The sequence below is a fragment of the Oppia nitens genome, unplaced genomic scaffold, assembly GCF_028296485.1.
Source record: "Oppia nitens isolate AA-2021 unplaced genomic scaffold, nextdenovo-longstitch-racon4-pilon3 scaffold1_pilon_pilon_pilon, whole genome shotgun sequence".
NCBI lineage: Eukaryota > Metazoa > Arthropoda > Arachnida > Sarcoptiformes > Oppiidae > Oppia > Oppia nitens.
The window spans coordinates 4,209,842-4,234,543 of NW_026533199.1; the positions used below are offsets into that span (position 1 = coordinate 4,209,842).

The 24,702-nt window shown below is 30.3% G+C and overlaps 4 protein-coding genes across 4 annotated transcripts; 1 reads left to right on the forward strand and 3 right to left on the reverse strand.

Annotated features, from left to right (window-relative positions):
- Positions 1–33: 33 nt before the first annotated feature.
- On the forward strand, positions 34–1,056 carry LOC128952687 (protein YIPF5 homolog). Its single transcript, XM_054298118.1, has one exon. It carries the CDS (start codon positions 192–194, stop codon positions 969–971), a length of 780 nt encoding a protein of 259 aa, XP_054154093.1. The 5' UTR covers positions 34–191; the 3' UTR covers positions 972–1,056.
- Positions 1,057–1,338: 282 nt separating this feature from the next.
- Positions 1,339–2,382, reverse strand: LOC128952688 (uncharacterized). Its single transcript, XM_054298119.1, has 2 exons — positions 2,308–2,382; positions 1,339–2,014 (listed from the first exon to the last, which is right to left on the reverse strand). Exons 1-2 carry the CDS (start codon positions 2,347–2,349, stop codon positions 1,388–1,390), a joined length of 669 nt encoding a protein of 222 aa, XP_054154094.1. The 5' UTR covers positions 2,350–2,382; the 3' UTR covers positions 1,339–1,387.
- A 223-nt stretch (positions 2,383–2,605) lies between these two features.
- Positions 2,606–7,581, reverse strand: LOC128966303 (probable serine/threonine-protein kinase DDB_G0276461). The gene is made up of 6 exons (XM_054313149.1): positions 7,304–7,581; positions 5,133–5,338; positions 4,432–4,728; positions 4,026–4,389; positions 2,715–3,955; positions 2,606–2,625 (listed from the first exon to the last, which is right to left on the reverse strand). The coding sequence occupies exons 1-6, from the start codon at positions 7,579–7,581 to the stop codon at positions 2,606–2,608; spliced, it is 2,406 nt and encodes an 801-aa protein (XP_054169124.1).
- A 3,529-nt stretch (positions 7,582–11,110) lies between these two features.
- Positions 11,111–24,503, reverse strand: LOC128966304 (protein unc-79 homolog). Its single transcript, XM_054313150.1, has 21 exons — positions 24,467–24,503; positions 24,260–24,380; positions 24,034–24,194; positions 23,799–23,969; positions 22,352–23,452; positions 21,978–22,288; positions 19,775–21,916; positions 19,406–19,717; positions 19,185–19,323; positions 18,899–19,103; positions 17,045–18,601; positions 16,201–16,316; positions 15,949–16,034; positions 14,627–15,271; positions 14,180–14,352; positions 13,052–13,433; positions 12,758–12,772; positions 12,281–12,358; positions 11,789–11,828; positions 11,409–11,533; positions 11,111–11,170 (listed from the first exon to the last, which is right to left on the reverse strand). The coding sequence occupies exons 1-21, from the start codon at positions 24,486–24,488 to the stop codon at positions 11,111–11,113; spliced, it is 7,962 nt and encodes a 2,653-aa protein (XP_054169125.1). The 5' UTR covers positions 24,489–24,503.
- Positions 24,504–24,702: the final 199 nt, after the last annotated feature.

Below are 24,702 nucleotides of genomic sequence, written 5' to 3' on the forward strand. Positions count from 1 at the left end.
TAGATTACAAATATAATATTGAAATATGAAAAGGACTTAATGTTATTCATTTGTTTAGTTGACGTTTCATTAAATTTGTTGTCATTTCAATTGATTTCAGTTTTTCGGTAATTATTTCAAATTAATGCAAAAAATACTGTGAATACCGAGTCATACATAACAAAAGTGGTCAGAACTTGATAGAYAAAATCATGTCGTACGGGATTAACGATTTTGACCAGAGCCACACACCCGGCGGTGGTACCACTGATCCATTTTACTCGACATCGACAGCCAGTGTTGGCTACGAGTTCGGCCAATTCGACTACACTGACCAAGAATACAATACGAGTCAATCAGGTGGCCAACAACCCAATATAATGACACCCCAAATGTTTACACCCCCTCAAGTGGGCTCATACGACACGGACCCGTTCTCGGGAATGCCTGGCCAACGATCGACTGATCCATACGCTGATGAGCCGCCACTGCTTGAAGAGTTGGGCATAAATTTTGACCAAATTGTGCAGAAGACATACGCTGTAATGAATCCCTTCCGCAAACCCGACCCCACAATACTTCAGGATTCAGATCTGGCCGGACCTCTAGTTCTCTGTCTGGCATTCGGTTCATTTTTGTTAGTTTCGGGAAAAGTACACTTCGGCTACATCTATGGCTTCGGTGTATTGGGATGTCTGGCTATATATATGTTATTGAATTTGATGTCATCAGACCTATCACTGTCTATTGCGTGTACGGTATCAGTATTGGGCTATTGTTTGCTACCAATGGTAGTGCTGTCGGGACTATCTATTATAATCAGTTTGAAGGCATTGATCGGTACGATATCTGTGGTGTTGGCCATCTCTTGGTGCTCATGGAGTGCATCCAAGCTGTTTGTGATAGCCCTAAACCTGCACAACCAACAGGCCCTCATTGCCTATCCCTGTGCTCTACTTTACGGTGTTTTTGCACTTTTGACTGTTTTTTAAGTAAAATGCGGATAACATAACATCTGACACAAAGATAAAAAAAATATATTTTCATTGTTTTCTAATATATACCAGTAGTCAGTCATCAATATAAACATTAATTGATTGATAGACATAATCTTAATTATAAAATTAAGTTTTAATAAACTAAATAACAAATTAATAGTTATCATATGATTTATTTATTTTTATTTTAATAACGTTGTATCAAAACACTTACGTTAAAGTATAGAAACAGTTGTAATAAATTATTTAGTATTATATTAATAATTGCTTATTTGCATCTATTTTAAAATTTGATCATTTTTAATTATAATTAAATTTATTAGTAGTAATTTTATTTTATTTTTGTACAATGAAATTGTTATATATATAACTTAATTAGTTGTGATTGGTCTGCCATTCCTCCCGAAAGATCATGACTTAAGCTGTTTTTCTGTCAATTGGATCTTATCTCTGACTTGTCGTAAGTCGATAATTAACTTTGATTTCAATTTAGTAAACTCTAAGAACTCATTAAAATTATCGCAATCTTTAAAATATTTTCTAATAATCTTCTCCTCAATGGTTTGACTTCTGTGATCAATACTAACTCTTAGTTGAAGAGCTTCTTCTAACTGAACTAATAGTTTCTGTTGTTTGGACACCAATGCTGACAACTGATCGCATAAATTACTATTAGATAATAAGGCGTTTTGTTTATCGCCTCCAATTAGTTGTAAATCATTTGGTTTTTGTGTTTTCAATGATGTCATCTCAAAATGTTTATCATTTGATTGGCATTCAATTGGTGAACCTCTTTGTTGGTGACTTTTTTCGTTAATTTGTGTATTGATTAGCTGAAGGCGGGCACTGATAGACAGTAAAAGTAGTGTCACTTTCTCTATCTCATCGAAATGCAAATTGATTTTCTCTGATTCTTGAGCTGTCAGACCCAATGACGACAATTTGTTTTTCACAATTTCGCCTAATTTGTCGTTAGATTTGACGTTATCCACTAATACCCTTTCCTCATACCGAAGAGCTTCTAATTGATATGAAAACTAATTCAATGAAAAAAAAAACAATAATTATAGTCATAAAAAAACATTAAATTAGTTGTTCACAGATTGTATTGTTACTGTCATTGAGTTGACATTAAAGGATCACTATTACTGTCAACTAATCTATTAGGACCTGTAGATCACATATAGGAGTTGTATATCACAACACTGTGTAATTCAATACTTAAGTCATTGGAGCGCAAACTTTGCTATTAAGCATTCATTTGCACCAAATATTTGCTTTAATTCATAATTTAATATTAAATTATATTTAAAAAATAATGCAAACATACCTGACTGTTATCAGATGGTAAAGTAGGTGAACATGTAGTCATCGATATATCAGTATTATCGTTATTATTAATATTTTCATCATTATTTTCATCATTATTTTCATTATTGTTATTAGTTTTATTATTATTATTATTATTATTATTATTATTATTATTAGTAGTAGTAGTAGTAGTATTAGTAGTAGTATTAGTAGTAGTATTAGTAGTAGTATTAGTAGTAGTAGTAGTAGTAGTAGTATTAGTGATATTGGTATTATTAACAGATGTATTAGTTTTATTATTTGCATTATTAGTATTTTCATGTTTTTCTTTTTGTTTCTGTTTTAAATAAAACTGATAAACGGCTCGCTTTTGTATAGCTTTGATCTCTGGATCAGAAGTGCGAGATTTAGCTGTTTCGATGGTACGGGAAGAGGAAACCATTTTAGGTGTGGCCAGAGTTAATGAACGAACAACACTACTGGTACTTGTATTAACACTATTACCGCTGCAGCCATTAGTTATGTCTTTATCATTATTATGAAATTCACTTAAATTGTGTAGTTTTGGTGGCGGTGGAGGCGGAACATCACTCTTTTCAAAGTTATAATCATTATTTGACGACAAACTAGATTTGTCATATAAAATACTGGCCGACTCTCTCTTTGGTTGAACAACTTTAGAGCTCTTAGCTATTTGTGATGAACTGCCAGTCGATGCAATACTATTGCGACTATTATTATAAGAAGCTGCCGTCGTGTTGGTGGCGGTTGTGCTCAATGATGATAGTGATGGTGAGTGTGTTATCACCGATGAAGATGCAGTAAAATAGTCTGATGTGGTTACCAGCGATGTAACTCCAGAAGTAACCGATTGATCACAAGACCAAGACTCGTGCATTTGAGATGATTTGTCATTAAACTCAGTTTCAGGAAGCAATGGATAGGTTTGACTGAATTGTTTTAAATCGGATCCGTCATCATATTTTGACCTGAGATTAATGAGACTCTTAGAGCACTGGCCGATATGACTGACCCGTTTCTCTGGAAAACTTCTTTTATAATACTTATTATTCTTGTAATAATGTCCGTCATCGCTGGTGTTCTTGTTTAACGAGTCATTCATTAACTTGCTTTGAGTTTCACTTTCTTTTAATTCATTACTAAATTTGCGGTTTGAGGCCAAACTAGAGTCGCGAACGGGAGGAGTAGGAGGAGGTGACTCATCTTCCGGTGCGTATAAACCAATTAGGTTTCGGTCGCGAGGTTTCCTACACTCAGAAATTGTTTCGGTGTTCTTCGAATAGATTCGTTCGCTATATTTTGAGACAATCGAGTGTTCGATAAAACTCGGACCACAAGATTTGCGATTAGACTTAACAACCGGTGAAAAATCAAAACCAGATTTTGAAGCTAATAGACTATAAACTGAAGATGGCGTCGGATTGTTTCTGTTATGAGATCTTTTTTTCACTATATTTTCATCGGAATCTCTGTCGAGATTACCTGGAACTGACTTTGCTGGTAACACAGGCATACCAGTGCCAACAGGATTATCAGGATAGGGATGTCCAGCACCAGACAAACTAGAGCGCCGATTAGCACTGACATGGATTTGAAGATTAGATGTGGATTTGGCAGTTGACCACTGATCACAATATTGATATGCACTACAATAACAATAGAAATTTATTTTAATCAAAAAATTATCAATTATTTAAACAACAAACTGCACCAAACCTTTTGCTAGAAAGGGCAGCTGTTCTGGGACTTAAATTTCCGCCGTTTGTTGAGACCGAAGATGCATTTGAATCGTTTCGTGAATGAAAATAATTAGCGGCACCGACGGCACCCCAATTGGACATCGAGGCGGCCGAAGCCGACTCATAGCCGCTATCTTTTGTGAGCTTTCTATTATTGTCATTCAAGACATTATTAGTGTATAAATTTGAATTTCGGTGATGTCTTGGTTGGACACTAGTGCGCGATAAAATCGGATCTCTGATATTTTCATAAATCCTATCAATATCAATTTCATCTGTTTCAATGGGTCCCACCCATGACAAGTGTTGTACTGATGAATGTCTTCGTGTCAAATCAGTGTCTGTTTGATAATATTTATGTTTATAATAATATTGTCTCTGACTTTGCATCTGTTGGTTATAAAATGAAAATTCTTTGTCCGCTTTAAGCCATTCGGGTGAGTCTTGTTGTGAGACGCCTTTATGATCGGTAGTGACGGCATTGGTGTTAGTACTGGCAGTAATGGTATGACTTTCATCCCTATCCCGTTGCTCTTCATTCCTAAGTCGACCCAATTTATTATTTTCTGACTCATATGTTGTGCTAACAGTGTTGGGACTGTAAGTGTTGCCTGAATTGCATGTATTGGAAGTCAAACTTGATTTCAGTTGCCTTCGCGTACAGCTATTACCGCTTGAATCTAAAACATTAATAACTTATAATTAATAACAAAAAAAATTAATACAAATATCTATAAAGTCATAAAATAATAATAGAGATAACACTTGCAGTCAATTCAATTTGAAAATCAACTGAACCGTAAAAATGGTTTTTAAAAAAATAATACCAGTAAAGAAAAAAATCAATTAATTTTGTTTTGTTTAACCTAAACATTTGTAATTTATTAGATGATAATGTCATTGCAGTGACAAATAGCACTCATTTTTAACACATCAACAACAATAAAAAAGATTGTTTTAGTCGTTTAACATAATTTTATCTTTAATTTAGTTTAAAAATGTAATATTTAAAAAAATAAATAAAATAAATTATTTTCGCAATTAAAAAAAATATATAAAATAAAAACAAAAAGATTATACAAACCAAAGTTAGCGCTCGTAAAGCCGTAAATCTCGTCGTCATCACAGTTGGTACTGACAACAGAAGTACCACCACTTGTGATCACTGATGGAGTAGTGATCGTAGAAATCGGTGGCAAATCCTTGTAGTCTTTGTTAGTCGTCTTGCTTTTAGCTATATTTGACTGATCGACAGCTGCGCTACTTATTAGTCCCTTTCCAGACGTAGGCCTGTAATTAGAGTCAATATATTATTAATAGAAATAATCCAAACTATTAGTTGAATATATTAAAACAGTTTTGGGAAAAGGGAGGAAAAATTGAAATATAATTGAAATTAAGCCTTCAATAGCCCAGTCAGGTTGTGGTGTGTGTGTGTGTGTGTTAAGTACAGTATTACAATATGCAGTATTAAATTGATAATTTTATCATTTTCAATGGTTACTCTGAACTACTTTCTCAATGTCCTAAATATGACAGTATTATACATATTGTGGGGAAAACATTAAATATTGTATCTATTGTTGCAATGAGAGCTCTCACATCAAACATTAACAACACTATTAAAACATAATATTTGAAACAAAAATGAATAAAATTATCACCAGATTTATATATACAATACTTTTTATACATAAGTTAAAAACAAAAAATATAAAGTTTAGACCAAATGATAAAATAATATGTAATGCTATCATCATTTACGATGAGATAATACTGTATAGAAAAGCATGAAAATAGGCATCTCATCTCATAAGTGGAGTAATTTGTAAAATAATAGCTAATATTAAGCCTTTTACTAATATATCTATTTAATTGTATGCCATTATATATACAATAACATAATCATAACATTATATTGTTTACTATATACTTAATAATGTAATTCATAATCATTTACTTACATAATGGTATTAAAATCGACATTTGTTTAACATTTAAATGATAACATAAAACACATAAAATACAAACGCTATGAGAAATATATGTATAACTCGAGTAAAACAACTATTTTCAAGTGAAATATTATTGAATGTTTTCGAGTGGTTTCAGATTATAATATCTGTTTCAATCAAAAAACTATTTTTTTGCTGATATAATGTATACAACTATAGTATAATACAAGTCATCTTTATCTATATAAATATAATATATCAAACTGTTTTTTGCAATTATTAATATCCGAGTTAATACTGTATATTAATAAATACCTACAACTTTAACATCAATTATTTATGTCAGCCCTTTTCAAATATTTTCTAAATTATTAAATTTATTATATATATTATATAAAAATAATCAGTAGTTTATATGAGCACCCGATGGTTTGGTGACTCAGACTGCAGGCCGACTAACATATTCGTTATTTTATGGGTTTGTTATGTAAAAAGCTGTCTATGAAAGAGTAGTGAATATGTTGTTGATATGTATAATGAAAATTGCTTTATAATGACAAACACATAATTTTTTTTCATTGGAATGCAATCATAAACTTCAATATGAAAATACATATAAATATACTTAATATTGCTATTTGTGTACCAAATGTGTACATTACTTGCAATTTATTTATATGATATGTAACTTATAAGGGAGGTTAACATTGAAAGTATATGTTTATGGCTTTAGTGTAAATTTATATATAAATATTTGAATATATTTATAAATATGACTAATGAATGCCTTATCTATTGAGACGTTGCCCACAAAATCATAGCAACCCATTGACTCTTGAAATGATATTGAATTGCATTAAACTAACATTAAATAGCACTTTATAGATAACATTAGATAACATTTTCCATATCAATGATATCATAGTATAACATGTATTTTTGACAACACATACAATCATTTAGTTATGATTACAGTGAGAGTAATAGCTGTGCTCTTTGGACACAACCATTTGAATGCCATTCAGAGGTATATTTGATATTAACATTAAGTTAAATGAGAAAAGTTTGAACAATACATACAAAACACAAGGAAAGTGTGTTATAAAACAAATCATAAATTTATATATATTTTTCGTTTTTAAGACATTTTTGTTGTCTAAGAAAATCTATGAATTAATAATCGCTTATTTGGTAAAAGGTATTAATGTTAGCAAAACAAAGACGAAGAGCACATATGATATCATATTATATGACATGACATGACATGATTGGGTCGGATGACAGTCCATTAAAGCCTTACCTAATCTTATGCTTTTTGTTCTGAGCCTTTCCGAGTGACCGCCGAAAACTGGTCACTCTATCCAATAAAGTCTTGTCGGTATTGGACGACCCGTTTGTCGTTTGACTGCTGGCACTGTCCAACTGAAGCTCTTTACCAGTACTGTCATTGTCGTCATCAGGTTTGACAGTATTGTTGGTGCCGTTGACAGCATTGTTATTGTTTGACTGAACACCCGATGACTTACTAGTAAATTGAAACCACGATCTGATACTTCGGGACTCATTGGTTACACTCATGGCATGTGTTAACAATGACAACAACTTCAACAACAATAATGATAACAATATTCACACCATTATCTGATTGTCGACGACATCGGATGTGACAACCATTTAGTTATTTATTTGAGACAAAAACAGACGTTTATCGAGATATCCGATGATTTGATGAGATGTTTGTATTAAATATCATATCATATAATAATAACATAAAACACAACAATATATGGCACTAATGTTAACGTATTATTCAATACAATATCGCTTGTTATGTGAGATAACTATTATTAATGTTATTATTATATAATAAAAGCAATGCTTTTAAAACATTCAAATCACATACAATTACATTACACTGACATTCAATCCTATATTATAATCACTTTTTGTATTATTATTATTAGTGTTTGAATTGTAGACAAATATTGTTATAATAAATAAAAGCTTTTCATACAAAATACTCAATTACTTTGTCTTATTTGTGGTGATTATAATGACAACAAATTGATAGCACAACTAATTATATAATGATTATTATGAAAACATAACACAAAAACACCAGAAAAGTAGTCAATTAGTTGTTTGTTGTTTTAAGAGTCGATAATAATGTAGTCGTGTTTAGCAATAATAATAATAATAATATACAGTATATATATATATATATATATCATATATACATATAAAGTATGGTAAAAGTGAATCACATATTAGGTTAGCTTTAGTGTCACATAAGTTGAACAGACAATGTGTTTGAAGAAAATCATAGGTATTGTCACACACAAAAAGTTTTCAATAATAATAATAATAATACATTAATGTTTGGACCCAACAGAGCCAGTGATATGACATTCCTTAGTCAGTGCTTTAGCCACCAAAATGCCAACAGCTTTCATAGTCTCTCTCTTTATCCAACAAATGCCTGAATCTTTGAACGAGTATTTCTTCTCTCTCTTAACATACGAAAGGCAAACAAGAATTTCAAGTTTTTGGTGCAAACTTTTTAATTGTATATAAAGGAAACCCAAACGCAACCCAACAGTGCCTGTGCTTCTCCCCCGTCCCCACACATGTACTCTACACACACACACATACGGCTCAAACCAATGCCCGTCCTTTACCTAACTGTATGTTAAGGAACGCTAACTTAAAAGTATATTTCAATGCATTTGATTACAAGTTCTCTCATCGCTTCCAACAAGAGTTATGCATTTGCTATACCTTATGGAGACTTCCATTACTTCTAACTTTATATCAGATCACAAGTATTTATATCATATCTAATGTACATTTGTTGAGTATTTTTTATACATTTAATTTATTCCGTATTATTATATACTATATATTTATTAAAATAAATTTATATTCAACTTTTTTTTATTCAACTATATAATATCATATATATATATATATAGTTATTTTACAATTTTAATATATCGCAGCACTTAATAAAAAATATAATGCAAAGTATAACTTATTAAAAAATGTTATTTATTGAATTTGATGATTAAATTGAAATTAATATACAATTAAATTTACTATTTAAAATTAAATTGTTAGATGTTTTTATTATTGGTTATTTTATAATAATAAAATTTTCTATTCTCATCTATAAAATTAATTTTTAAAATTTTGTTTCTCCAAACTTGATAAAATCATATAAGAAAAAATTTGAAGTTTTTTAATACTCAAAAGTTGTTTGAATAAAAAATATTTTTATTTAACAATTTTGAAGGATTAAAGAAATATTTTTAAAAACAAAATTAGACAAAAGTTTGAGATAAAATTTAAAAATTATGTGATATGAATCAAAGTGTAACAATTATTAATTAATTGTATGGTATAGTTATGGTATAGTTAGTATAGTTTAACACTTTGGCTGTATTCCACTTAATAATTTTGTTATACATAAAAATAATGGACACAATAGATATCTTGTAAACCAATTTAGCACCAAACAGACCACTGCCCCAAAAACTTGCATTTTTTATAAAATGCAAAATATCTGATGTATTAATAAAAATATTTTTAACAAAAATAGATTTTTTTATTAAAACATACATTGATTTAAAAGATTGTAAAATATAATTATTAGTCGACAAAAATTAGGGCATAATTAATATAAAATTTTATAATATCTAAAAAAGTTTGAATTATTTTCTATGTTGAATAACATAACTGCAAATAATTGTAGACAATGTTATAATATAATCCGGAACTGAAATCATTTACAGAAACCAAACCGTTTTGTAATTAAAAACCAAACCAAAAATCTTATATATATTTTATATATCAGGGAAGGTAAAGGGGGTTAAGCCATCTTACCCCCTGAGATTGAGATTTTTTCCATAATTCTAATTTATAATTAATTAATAATTATTTCTGACAATTTTTTAATTTTTATTAGTCATTTAACTATTTGTATTTTATAAAACGTTATAATAAATACAATACAATATCATTAATATTTTTTATTAATAACACTTATAGTATATTTATCACTTTATCACTTATATACTCACTAAAAATTCATTAATATTAATAATAGTATCACAGTAATCAATTAATATTTATCATAAATATTTTTTTTATTAATTGTTATAATTAAAAAGTTGTATATATATATTTAAATATAGTTTATATATATTTTTATGCAAATCTGTATTTTTTAAGCTTTAGACTAAATAATTCTGTGGGAATTTACTCAAATTTTGTAAAAATTGTCGTTTAAAAATGCAATAAAAAATGTTTACCCCCTATACCCCAAGCTTTTTTCGAAATTTTTGCCATTTTACCGCACCCTATACCCCCTGAGATAGAAAACCTTTAGCAACTCTGGTATATATATATATATATATATATATATATATAGTATAATACTTTTACTTTCAAAATCAAATATTTATTTAACATTTTCTTAAAAATTACATTATAATTACAATTTTAACAACTGTTTAAATAATTATTAATGTATTAATATATGTCAAAATTTTTCATTATATTTGTTATAAATTCATAACTGGAAAACTATTTTTTATTTAATTTATATGGATTAATGTATAAATTGTTACATTAGCTATATTAAATTTAATGGGCTAATGTTTTTATTGGAAATATTACAAAATCATATTGTAATTAAACATTATATAAAATAATTAATTAATTAATATATTAAAATAAAATAAAAATTAACATGCTATATATTCTAATTTACATTATTTAAATGTAACTGTAATTTATATTATAGATTACAAAATCAATTTTTATTAGTTATTCGTCCATTTCTATGATAACATAATTTTTTAATCAACATAATATCAAGTAATAAAACTGTTTATTCAATTAATTTTGACAAACAATTTTAATGTGAATAATCTTATGAAGTTTCATCAATAATAATTTGGTCACAAAATTGGTAAAATTAACAACAAAAAAACCATGATATTATTAACTTATTTTATTTGCAATTTTATTGTTGTTGTTTTGTTGTACTTATTAATGATAATGCATTATATATATAATTTTTATGTATTTTTATATTATTTATAAATTATATACAATAAAAGTGAATGGCGGCCGAAGATTGCATCTCAATTTGACTCATTTTTGTCTAATAAAAAACAAAATTAATATTAATTAAAGTTATTATTTAATGAAGTGTTATAAATAGATTTATTAATAACATTATAATTAAAATCTATAGAGAAATTAATAATAACAAATCTAAATATGTAAAAATAGGTAATTATAAGTGGATAAAATTATGCTATTTTTTAATAATAAGCTACAATAATTTGAAATTGATTTTATTTTTGTTTAGTTATATAAACCAATGATTATATCCATACCTGCATCCTCTGCAGCCATCGGATTAATGTACTACAAGTCATGGCCGCGTCATCCCTGGTCTGTGGCGGACACTGCCAATTGATTACAGATTGAAGTCGCACCTGAGTATTGCCCGATAATTGGCCTTTTGGTGAAAATAATTTAACAGTTAATCTCGCAGTTGATTATAGTTTTAGAAAAAGTTAATAATATGTAAGTATTTTATTAGTTCATTGACTAAAATTGTTTATTACATTTTTTGTTGTTTTTATGTGTTTTCTTTTCATTATATACTAAATAACTTATTATTTAATATTAATAGATATAAAACATAAATATATATATATATATATATGTTTGTTTTATAATTTATTAAAATTAGTTGTGTTTTAATGCCAACCTTTATAGCTATTGAAAACAGGCGTCCAAAGTGGAAGTAACTGTAAAAAAATTTATTGAATTTTTATTATATATTTTTTTAATGTTAAATATTATATATGATTATTCAAGTTTTCTAACTTTAACAGCGAATAACAATATTTTCTCATATCTATCATATAAATCAATAGATTATTTGCTACAAAAAAATCATTTGATAAAAACTAAATAATTTTATGGTGTTTTGTGTCAAACAAGATAACAATAAAAAAATATTTATAAAAATAACTAATATTGTAATAATTGCTAAAATAATAGTTCAAACAACAAATAAAAAAATTGATTTCTATCAAAATCATGAAATAAAAATATTTTAATAAATAGATTTGAAAACTATTCTTAAATAAAGTAAAAGAGAATTTTTTTGGTGTTTATGTTTAAACCTATTTTTATGGCTTATGTTTAAGTAATATAATTGTTATTTAAAAATATAAGTAGTGGTCAGTTATCTTACTCTTGATAACATCGTTGAGTTGCACTCCATCAGTGTTTCCATTAAATTCAAAAAATGCAAACTGACTGTCTCTGCCAACTATGTATACAACCATACAGTGCAGCACAGGTAGGTATCGTATTAGTTATTCAATAATGAGATATGTTATTGTGGAAAATTGAAAAAAGAGAGATATAACAATTTATCATTAGTAAGATTTAAGTAAAAAAATATTATTTTATATTATTATTATATAGTAATATGATTGACAGTATATGTTAAATGGTTTGTTAATGAATGCACCGGTTTTTATGGTATGGCATACAATGATAGTCAAATATATTAGCTATTTATAGGTATACACAAAAATACATATGTTTAAAGGGTGAGGGTTTAAAAGCAATACATAACAAATAATAATAATAACAATAATTATGATATAGTTGTCTAAGCTATGGCTAAAACTAAGTGACACACACTGTGAGGAAAGCCGCTGACCTGATAGAGTCCCTCCTTTAGGATAACAACACATTAGAGTTTGTATTTTTGAGACGATAGGAGCGTTAGTAGAGAAGAAATGTAAGCACAAAATAGAGGCAAATAAAACATATATTAATATTATGTTAAAGCAAAGGATGAAAATTGTTTTTTTGTTGATAAATGGATAAAAAATAAATTATTATATTTTATCATTAAATTGTTTTTAAACAATGCATAAATTATTCAATGCTTCTATAATATATTTTTATTGATTTTTTTTAGAAAAACAATGAATGTAATAATAAGTATTACCACTTTTGAATGACAGATGAGTTGTAAAATGCCCGGGGTGATTTTGGCCCAGAAATCAGACAGTGTGAGTGTGCACTGATGGTACTGATCGCTTCCGGGAGGGTTCTGACCAGAGATGTTCTCGCAATACATTGTCCACAATTGGCATAATATGAACGCGTGAAACAAGGATGACATATGTAATACTGATGTCTTGGATTGTTCAGCAAAACCGGCTAAAATCACCTGAATATGCTCTGCAATGTGCGTGTTTGCCTCCAATGGTATGGGTTGGCACAGGAATGTGGCGTTATTATGGAGTAGTGCCGAGTGCTGTAATGATCCTAACAATAGCCATGAAAGTGACCGAATATGTGCCACACAATCGATAAACTCTTTGGGACTGTTGGTTTCCATTCAATAGCGTATAAATAAAAAAAACATAACAATACATAACAATAGTGTTATTTAAAGCAATACTTTTTTTGCACATCTCATTAGTTACACATTCACTGTGTGTTAACTATTTTTAGGACAAACAAAACGGAAATTTGTGTCCAACTAACTAAATGTTTGCTCAGAAAAAAAGTGATGATAATGTTTAAAGAAAACAATGAAAATAAAAAATCATTCAACATTATTATCAAAGTCACGCTTTTCACTAAATAATATTTTTATATATAAAAATTAATTTTTGTTTCCAAAAATACTGCTATATTTCATAACTTTTTATGAATTGTATTGTGTTTTTATGGCCACTGTTTCTTTCATATCCTTAAACATTCGTGTAATTAATATTTTGAATTGAAAATAAATGAAAATCTTCCCAGTATAAATATTAAAATACTGTAAATAATAAAAAACTTTATTTTTCTATTCAAAAAAATATTGTTAAAACTAACTGTTATTTTATGAATATGTGAGATATAGCTGATAATAGAAAAACAAAAAAACAACTATAAAATTGCTAAAAATAATATCTAAAAATAAAAGTTAATATCCATAAAAAAAACTGGAAAACAATATTATGGCTAAAATTGGCTCACAATATGTATTACTGTATATGTATAGAGAAAATTAATGATTAAGACAATGGTATGATGTGATGACAGGTAATGACTAAACAACAAACAACAACAAAATACAGACCCCTGTTGTAGTGATGGCAGACTGTATAGCCAGGGAAGGTATTTGGTTATTGCCCGGTGATCACTGCCATTATTTTTTGTCATTTCAAGCGCTAAATACTGTGAAATTCCTGCTTTCAAATGTCCTCCCAGTGTCTCTTCATTGAGGTGTATAGAAGTTCCCAAAATGTTACTCTTGAAAAGTAAATGATTGCAAAAAAAGTGTTTTTAGATTAAATATTCTCATAGGAAAAGAAAAGCATAGAAAAGCTATTAAACATAAATACAGAGTACGGTCTCTATCAATGTGTACATAATATTAGGCTACTGTTTAACATTATATGGACACTCATTGCAACACTGATGGTGGCCCTCAATCAGTGCCATACAGTGTATGTATGAGCCCTTGTATGTTTGTGTGAGGTAGTGGCGATTATATGACCTTATCTATGCCCCTTAAATAACATACCTTAACTCTGGATATTGTATGTACATCAGTGACAAACTCTAGTAGATCCATAACATTGGGTCGCATGCATTCAAAGGCATTTGTATTGAAGCTCTCGATTTCTGGTGTGCTATTCATCCGTAGATTCTCCACAATGACAGATGGTGTTAGAGTGCCCGACCCATCCTGTAGTAGGAACTGAACTAATATCATAAGATTCTCGTCGGGAATCATTGAGCGAAACTTGACCGCCTGGACCAACTCGCACACCACTGTCCTGGTCAGCAAAAAGCGATCCCTTTCACGGGGAAAGTTACGACAACAGAGACTACTTAATTCAAGTAATTGTTCGTAAAGAAGAGGTGATTGTTGTATGATATGAGACAGCACTTTGGAAAATGGATCTAAAATTGTTTTGTAGGCATTAATTATCGGCAACTTTATAGTTGATAACATAATTCTCATAATCGGTGTTAAATTAAGAACTCCCGATTCCGGCAATAAAAACAATAATTTTCTCAAAAACATCTCTAATTGTGGCAGAAATAAAGCCCAGGGCTGTTGGGATGGCGTTTCCAATGACATACACTCAAGATATGTGGCGACATTACCCAACATATGCATCATCTCTGATATTTGCGGCAAATGTTTTCTTTCATTCAGATTCTTCAGATGATTATATCATTGTATATGTAATGAAAATAATAATAATAAAGTGAATATAAATTTTCAGGTTTTTTATAAATATATTTCATATTATATATATATATATATATAKACTGGCCTAAACTAAAGAGTGCCTTGTATTAAATTGAATTTTTGTCATAATAAAGTTAATAAAAAACTATTTACAAATGGACCATAAAATTTCATAAAATTTGAGTTTCATTATATAAAATGGGTTTAACATTTATATAATTTATAGGAAAAATTCAAATTTAACTAAATTTATGCGACAAAAATAATTTTAAATCAAATTAAATATACAAATAAACTAAAAAAAAAACGTTAGCTTGAAATACAGGAGTTGCAATACTTGATTAAAAATTTTAGTAAATTTAATCAATATATGTATAGCTTTTAAATCATTTTTATATAAAAAATAGATATTCATTTACATTGAGGGGTTTCTCATCTCATTTTTCCACTCCTTTCAAAAAAATTTTATTAAAATACTTTTTGAAATAAAGTTACTTATACTTTGTATATACAGTAATTGTATATAAGATAAGAAGTTTCTCAATAAGCTAACTATATTAAGTTAAATAATATAAAAATACAGTACAGCAGTCAAAACTATAATCAAATGTAATAATACTTATATAAATGTATACAAGGCTTACCTGAAAGAGCTCAACGAGAGGRGAGACCTGATTGAGATCAACGAAGTCGGAGAGCGCTAATGCAATGCTCTTAAAAAATGCTGGATCTGGTCATTGAGTTTTGATTGATTGGCAAACGTGTGAAAGTTTATAAAAAAAATAAAATACAAGAAAAAAGATAAATAAAAAGCAATACATTATAAAATTTTTCTATATTATAGATTTGTATTTATTGGCAATGATTAAAAAATGAACACTTAAATTAACACTTACTGGCAAACTGTGCGTAAAACAATTGTTTAAATATACCATTGGGTGCCAACTGATGTAATGTGCAGCGTATGAACTGTCGGGCTATGGATGCAGTACTTCCGGGCAAATGGATGTTACTATTGTTTCATATATATAAATATATATTGTGCAAAATATAAAAGCATTAGATATACAATAATTATTAATTTCATATGATATATAATCTATTAAGCGATTGTCTAAAATCCCTAATCTAACAAAAATATAATTCAAACCTAAAAAGCATGCATTCAAAAAGCGATTCACATATAAATTATAAATAATGCAAACTATTTCATGAATGTGAGGAATTTTTCACTCGTTTTTCATTTATGTTATCTTTTTTATAACTCATCACAAAAATCTCTGTATGTATTATAATACTGAGTATATGTAGTAAAGTATAACTTATATACCTGTATATAACTTATATACCTGTATATATATATATACTATACATTATACTGTATACACTATCTGTAAAAGTAATGTAAAGTAATATTATAGGATATTTTTYTGCTGTTGTGTTAGCAATCTTTGTGTTTTTTCTAATAAAAATAAAAAAGATATTTTTAAACTTATATATAAATAATAATATAGCCTATCTATTATATTTTAAAACATTTTTTTGTTGTCGAAATTTTTATGTGCACTTTTTTTAGTTTGAAGTAATATATTTTTATTGTGTATTTAATGTAATAAAAAATATATTAATTTAAAAAATACTAAAATAACAAAAATATGTCCATTGACTTAGTATTTTAAAAGATAGTTATTTTTAAACCAAATTATTATTAAAGTTATTATCAAATAGTATTTAAAAAACCTTTCATTTTGCCAATGATAAGATGTAAGGCCAGCATATTTTGAGACTAATTTTAATACTTCCGGAAGTATAGGCGCCGCCAAACTGGGCTCTCGATGAACATAAGTACCCAAAATAATAATACATAAACCAATCTCTTCTTCATTGAATTGTTCCAACACATGTCCACAACGAGTACATCGTTCGTAAACGATGTCTTCAGGCGAGAAAGTGGTGTTTGTATTGGATGGCAAAGTTGTGGTGCGCTTTGTATTAGAGCGAGCAGTCCTTCGGGAGACCTTATCGGCTACACTACCTCCACGGCTCTCAATAGATCGCTGGACATCACTAGCTATTGATCCCACTTTTCTGGCCTTTCTTTGTCTGTATTGTCTAAGAGGTTTTTGTTCTTCAGATGTTTGACTCAATAGCTGTGATTGAGTTATTTTTTGTGGCAAACTTTCTTCCTGTTTATTAGATCCGGTATTGTTATTGATTGTAACGGAAGAATTTATTTCTCCGACAACAATGTCAAGAGTTGTCTCCTTTGATTCAATTAAGTCCGCTTCAGTGTCACGTTTACTAAAATTATTACTCATATCACTGTTTGATTTGGAGACGGAATCACTCTTAGGCGACACATTGGAAGTCACTTCCGCAGCTTCTCCTACTTTGATTACTTTGGCCAAACCCACCATAATTGGAGAGTTTAGAGACTTTACTTTGACTTCTGTATTATCAACGGTTTCACTTACGGATGAAATACACTGTTGTTTTGTGTCTAAACTTATTTGAGATGCAATTAATGTGGTATTCATTGCATATGTCGTTGCACTGGAAATATTTGAAGCACTTGTAGGGGTATTGCTTAACTGACTATTAGTTACCAACGGTTCCACTTTTATCGGAGGACTAAATGTTTGGTTTGGTTGAGATATTGCAGATCGTTTGGGTTGACTTACAGGCAATGGGCTCGAAGTATCCTTTCGGATAAAAGGAGGCGTCGGTCCGATTGGCAACAATCTCTCACAAACTGGATAATGCATATCCCCTTCATTGACAATTAATTGTTTAAATGTTTGAACACCTTTGGTATCAAAATCACCAAAAAATGATTTCTCATAATGCGGTTCTTTGGATGTCCGCATATCTTTACTCGTGAGTCCAATAGGAAGTAGTCTTTCTTGGGGAGGTTTAACCGGTTGTAGTTTGACGGGAGAGTGTATCTCAATAGTCCACGTGGCCTTTGATACCTTTGAATCGACACTATTACTGCTATTAATGTTTCGCAATACTTTATGACCACTTTGTGTGGCCAGTCTATCGTCGGCGCTTAATATACGAGTTACGTAATTATGGGACTGAATATCAATTTCTTTTGGCTTTATCTGTATTTCTTGTGTCACTTCGTTTGTTTTAAAATTCTTCTTCAACTTTAATGATCCATCGATTGCTTCCATTCTTTGCATTTTAGGTCTATTTAATTTTGATGACTCTTTGCTTAATTGTCCACTTAATCGTTGCACTGGTGGGTGATATGCTGATGACTTTTCCAAGTTATTTATCATTTCATTATCACTTTTTTGGTAATCATTATTAATATCTTTGTTAATATTATTAATATTAATAATATTATTGGTGCTATTATTAATTGTTTCACTTTTAATACTTTTATTATTATTTTCATTATTATTAATATTATTATTATTATTTTCATTATTATTGGACAAATTATTGGACAAAAAATTTAATTTATTGGACAACACATCACTTGGCATTAAATTTTCTTTGACTAAATTTACAAATTTTAAATCACTCATCAAATTATTATTATTTTGACTTTCATCAGTAATATCTACAAGTTTCTCACTAAACCTGTCTTTAAGACTATTATTATCATTATTATCATTACCAGTGACCGCTTCCACTTCTTTATCTACTTCTTCATCGGCATCACTTGAAAATGCACTCATAGTTTCATTGAGTTTTGGCGAAACAGTGTCATTGTCTTCAGTCTGAGAATCAATACTTTGTTCCTGTTCTTGAATTAGTTCCAAATCTACAGAAGCTGTACTTAAGTCTATTAAAATAGAGAAAAATAAAGAATATATTTATAATCTATCGATATATATATATATATATAATAAATTTTATTTTAAACCTCTAGATCTCGAAGGAATAGGACTTTGCATGTGTTCATTAAGTGGACGACATCTATGAAATTGAGCCTCTAATGTATTCATCACAATTTGGATCAACATTTGAATCTGTTTTAAAGTTGACTGTGAATTGTATGAATGCTGTATAAATGAAAGACAAATTAAATAATTAGTTTTACGTTTTTTTAAAAAATTATAATAATTATAGAAAATTAAATATTACTTTGTATAGTATAATGTTAAGTGATGTTAACCACGATTGGCGCACATGTGGCTTAAGAAGCCATAAGGAATAGACTGGCAAATGATTTCCGTCGTGAATGTATCGCTGAGGAGATGGACAGTAAACTAACAGAGGAAGACAAATGCTGAGCAAAATGTTTCCCATTTTTAAGTTAAAGTCCAACACTTTGGGCATTGAAGTGATGAATGCGTTAAATACGGGAAGTCCTCTTAAATTGTTAGGAGAGACAAGAAATGTTTTTTCCGCTGGACTATAGCCCATCAGTATGTTTAGRTGACGTAAAACTATGAGCTGAAAACAAGTATTTATGAAACAAAATAATTTTAAAATTTAATGTTTATAACTTACATGACTTCGTGTCATAGACTTCTCATCGATAGGATGTGAGGGGTCGGGTCGGGACAGGAATTGCATTAATAAGAATATCAACAAATGAATGGTGTCTTTATCGTTGTCATCGATTTCAAACATCTTATGAATTACATTCAATATATGGCTTTCCTCTTGAGCTACTTCTTTAAGTTGGTTATCGTGAAAAAAACTATTAGGAAAATGAGTAATTGTAGAACCGGTAAGTGCAGCCAATTTTGAACTTTTTCGGTTTATAGCCGGTGTCGATGTCTGGCGTCCGAAAAGTTTATCCTTTTCAAATTTTTGGACATAACTGGGTGCTGGCGTCGATAGTGTCCTCTTATATGATTGTTTACGACCAATGTTATTAGAAAGGGAACGGCAGACATGGGTTTGTGCCAAAGCCTCTTGAGCTCGGATTAACTTCTTTTGATAAGTTTCTGAGTTTTGGTTAGTATTCCTGAGATCTCTGGTTTGAGTGATTTCTCCGCTTCGCTCTAAACTGATTTGTGACTCCAAGAAGAGTGCATCGAATCGATTGAGAAAGAAATCCCACGAAAGAAAGCGGCGATCATTTAAATGGTTGTAGAGTTGAAAAATTGTGGTCAATATCATTGGTCGGTCAACAATAACCAAATCAAATTGTACTTCAAGACACCAAAGCAATAGCTTGAGTGATGATGTCTTAATCATTTCAAGATTAAGTAAAGCTCTTTGTGCAACACTGGCCTCAATATCATCTAAACAATGAACTAAATAACAGAAAGCGGTGGCCAATGATCCCTGAAGTAATGGACTATTCTTAACAGTGGCCGGTTCGACAAAATGTGCAATAGTGGTGACCCGTTCAACGGCGGCAAAACGGGCCCTCCAGTCGTTGTGATTTTGGAAGTCTTGTTCGACTACTTTGTAAAACATAGTACTTCCCGCCGGAAGTGTTATACAATGGAGTATAAGTGGAACACAGAGTTGTGATATCTGCGAGAACTCGGACTGCAAAAGATTCCAGAGATTAGGTATTAATAGGTTTTCCTGACACCAGATGAGAAAACCCCTATGATTTTTGGCCGCTCTATTGAGCACTTCCGAGTGCAGACACATTAGTTTTATACAATATAAYAAGTGATATAAGACGTCGGCATCGTTGTAAACACTGACTTCTTTGAGAAAATTATATACTAACTGTTCTTGTAGTGGTAGCTCTTCTATTGTAAACTTAAACTTTCCATAAGATGTTTCCCAGAAGTATTTACTCAAATCATCAAATTTTTTATCAAATACTGAGTCGTTGTCTTCATCTAAGATTTGTGGTGTTGATGTAATAATACATTTGGCTGATCCCACATCCTCTTCAGTAACTATCACCGAACGGGCTATTCCTGTCTCTACAGGTACTAATGGCACAATTGTTCCAGGGTCTTCTTCGATGTCTATAATAGTGGCAGCTTTTAATGTCGATTGATTGATATCGCTAGAAGTAGAATTAAATTCTTGTTGCGTTGCAATCAAATTATTGGTGATTTTTGTTTCAATTGTTGCCGAACTTGTTTTCGACGTCTCTTTTGTTGAGCTGACGGAGTCTGTCTTCGAGACCTTTTCATGCGATGGAATGTTCTGTTTCAAGGAATTATCGCCGGGAATGTCTGCCATCGTTACCTCCATTACAGGACAAATGTATTCAACCATATAAAGTGTCAGCTGATACCAAATGGCACACATTTCGCAGTATAGACACTGTTGTATGTCTTCATCTCCATTGATGTCCACTGGGGTCTCTCGACAGGTATGTGTGCCAATCCATGGCGCGTGAAGAATGTCTAAAATAAGTTTCAATACTTGAATCGCTTCTTTAGTTTCTAAGCCCTTGTGAGTGTTGACTTCTTGTAACTCAAACTGTTTGACCAAAATGTCAAGCATTAAGATATATGCCGTGAGATTCATCTCTTGTTCGTTGACGGGAATGTCGTTAACTTGAAGACGAGTGGCTGACTTTGTCATAACAGTAGAATTGGGATCCGAACTGATTTTGTTGACCGTACAGATAGTATCTATATTTGGATCCGACATTGACTTAACTCCAGTTGAAAACATTGTATTTAACAAATTCAAAGGCACTGGTACTTCAAGCATTGTTAAAATCTATAAATAAAATTATAGTAATTATATACCGGTATATAATTTATTTATCAATTATAAATACCTGAAGCCAACTGAGCGCCTGTTCCTGTATTGAAGCCGTTGTATTTTCAAATCTTATACTTATAAAATGATACATTTGTTTTGGTTGCAAACCAAGAGGTGATAAATCGGGATCTAATACTTTGCTTAACAAAATCTTCAATTCAGACAATTCCTCTTCAGGGACATCGTGTCGGAAACATTCCATCCAAAAGGGCATTATATGTCCCCAAACGTCGGCTGTTATGATATCGTAAGGCACGAGACAAAGCAGTCGTTTGAAGCCTTCTTTGATTTGGTTGGTCTGTGACGGCCAATACTCCCAATGACCTCCTAATCAAGTTTTGTTAAAATATTAGTAATAATTACATTAATTTAATGACAAACATGTCTTACCAAGTCTTGCGTAATCCATAGGATGAGGTAAAAGACAAGAAGTGAAACTATTGAAATGAGTTTTAATAATCTTCATGAGCCACCCGTGAATACATTCGCCTTTTAGTCTCTCGAGAGCACTACTCGCCTGATCATCGGGTAAACAGGCGGTGTAATGAAACCATTGACACAACATACTTAACATACGACCCAATGTGGGTTCTGGTGTTTTTTCATTTGATGTGCACAAACCCACCAAAAGCCATACACCATATCTACTTAAGAGCTGTCGTTCCTCAATAGTAGTCTCCTGATTATCGTCGGACACTTGAAATCCAATTCTTGAATGGCGTTCGCTATCTTTAGATGGTTTGTCCGGTTGGGCCTCTTTTAATAAGCTGACAATAGCTTCAACTAAATAAGTTTGGGTTTCACTGTCCAGATCCCATGGGGACGGTATACTGGTGTGAACGATATGATTGGAGTCTTCAAGGATGGAATGCTTCTCATCATTGCATTGCTTACAATATCTGATGGGTTTATTGCAGTTATAATTAGTACATTCAATGGCAAAACATGTGGCAACGGCTGTCTTCTGAGAGTGCGGTGATTTACATGTCTTGTTCTCACAATTATATGATATCTCTTCCATTGGCAACAATATGTTAAGCAAAATATCTCTACTTTTCCCTCTATATATCTGATCCGTACATTCAATGCATATGAGTAGCGGAACCGGTCTCTCGACTGAACCGATGACTACAGTGTGGTCGACACACAACTTGACCGCTTCATTACTCAAATTGTTTTGACATTTCTCATATTGACAGGTGAGTGGTGTCCAACTGACGTGCTTTTCAGACAGAGCTTTCCTATCCAACGCACTTGGATTCAAGTGCGGCCAATACAAGAACAACAGTTCCACTGCAGCGCATCGGGCTTTGGCTGTACCATAGGCTATAACACAGAGCAGATCTTTGGACACATCGTACTTCAATCGCATCAAACACTCCAAGAGCTGAGTATGAAATGATGGGTTGTCGGCATAATTCAATACAATCATCACTATTGATGGTATCGACATATTTCCATAATTCAAATTATCCAGGTCACATTTCTCATCTATAATCAAATTAACAATTATATATAGAATTTAGTGACAAATAAAGAAATTTACGTAATTTTCAAATCAATTGCAAATAATAAATAGAATATTATTTAAGTAATTATTTTTGAGGAATAAAAATATAATTATTTAATTGTATTAAAAAAATTAAAAATTTCAATAATAAATAGAATAATTGCAAATAAACGATATACAGTATAGTAATTTAAAAAGATTGATTATAATCCTATATATATTTAAAAATCTACACTATTTTTATATTTTAAATTTAAATAACAATTAAAATTGGTTCATGGTAAATTTATCATTTGTCGAAAAATTATTATTTAACGAAATGCCTACCGATTGTAAAGGGAAGTAAATTATAGCAAAGCATATCCAGAAGCTCTTTATGTAAAATAGGCGGAAGTACTGCCATAGCAGAGGCCACTATATATGGAAGCGAATCCATGTACTCGTGTTCAAGAAATGGCACTAAACAGCCCATTGTATGCAAAATTGTTTGGCCGACCACTAGTAATAGATAAACAATGAATTAAAGACTAAATATATAAACAAAAATAATTAAAACAATTACTTTGCATTCCTGTCTGTATTTGTGGCAAAATCTCAAGAAACTGTACGATAACGTAATACAGGTTCTTATAGTCAAGACTAGGAAACATTGAGGTCCGCACGTGATCCTTGTCATGATTTCGGATCAGCTCTATAGGAATGGGAGGCACATCACGAAGTACACTAAAAAAAGCATAAAAATTATTAAAAACTTAAATTCAAAAATTAATATTATTAATAGATCTCACCCAAGAAGTAGTTGAGAGAAATACTTAAGAGTATTGCAAATATCAGTTCCCGAAGGAATTGGAAATACATTGTTAACAATTCTGGTGTGAAATTCTTGAAGATTACGAATTTTGGCCGTAACTGTCATTTAAAGTAGAAAATTAAATATAAATAAAATTATAAACCAAAATGATTAGTGGTTTTTATAAAAAAATAATATGTCTTACAGGCCGCGGCTCGTGTGCCCATTGCTATCGGTTTTAATTATTTACATTTGTGATCATTATATATAAAAATTTTATGATTAAAATTAATAACAAAATTTACAAAATATAACTAATGGTAATCGACAGCATTCAGCAAACAATATACACTTATAATACATTGTTTTATGTATAGTAAGAATATATTATATATCACGACATCTTTGATAACGTGTAAAACAATTTCCAATCCTCTCCTC

Coding starts and splice junctions, on each gene's coding strand:
- LOC128952687 (XM_054298118.1), top strand. CDS start 192: ATGTCGTACGGGATTAACGATTTTGACCAGAGCCACACACCCGGCGGT.
- LOC128952688 (XM_054298119.1), bottom strand. CDS start 2,349: ATGACTACATGTTCACCTACTTTACCATCTGATAACAGTCAG. Junction 2,015..2,307: donor TACCATCTGATAACAGTCAG/GTATGTTTGCAT, acceptor TCATTGAATTAG/TTTTCATATCAATTAGAAGC.
- LOC128966303 (XM_054313149.1), bottom strand. CDS start 7,581: ATGAGTGTAACCAATGAGTCCCGAAGTATCAGATCGTGGTTTCAATTT. Junction 4,729..5,132: donor CTTTACGAGCGCTAACTTTG/GTTTGTATAATC, acceptor TTAATGTTTTAG/ATTCAAGCGGTAATAGCTGT. Junction 3,956..4,025: donor GCTGCCCTTTCTAGCAAAAG/GTTTGGTGCAGT, acceptor TTGTTATTGTAG/TGCATATCAATATTGTGATC.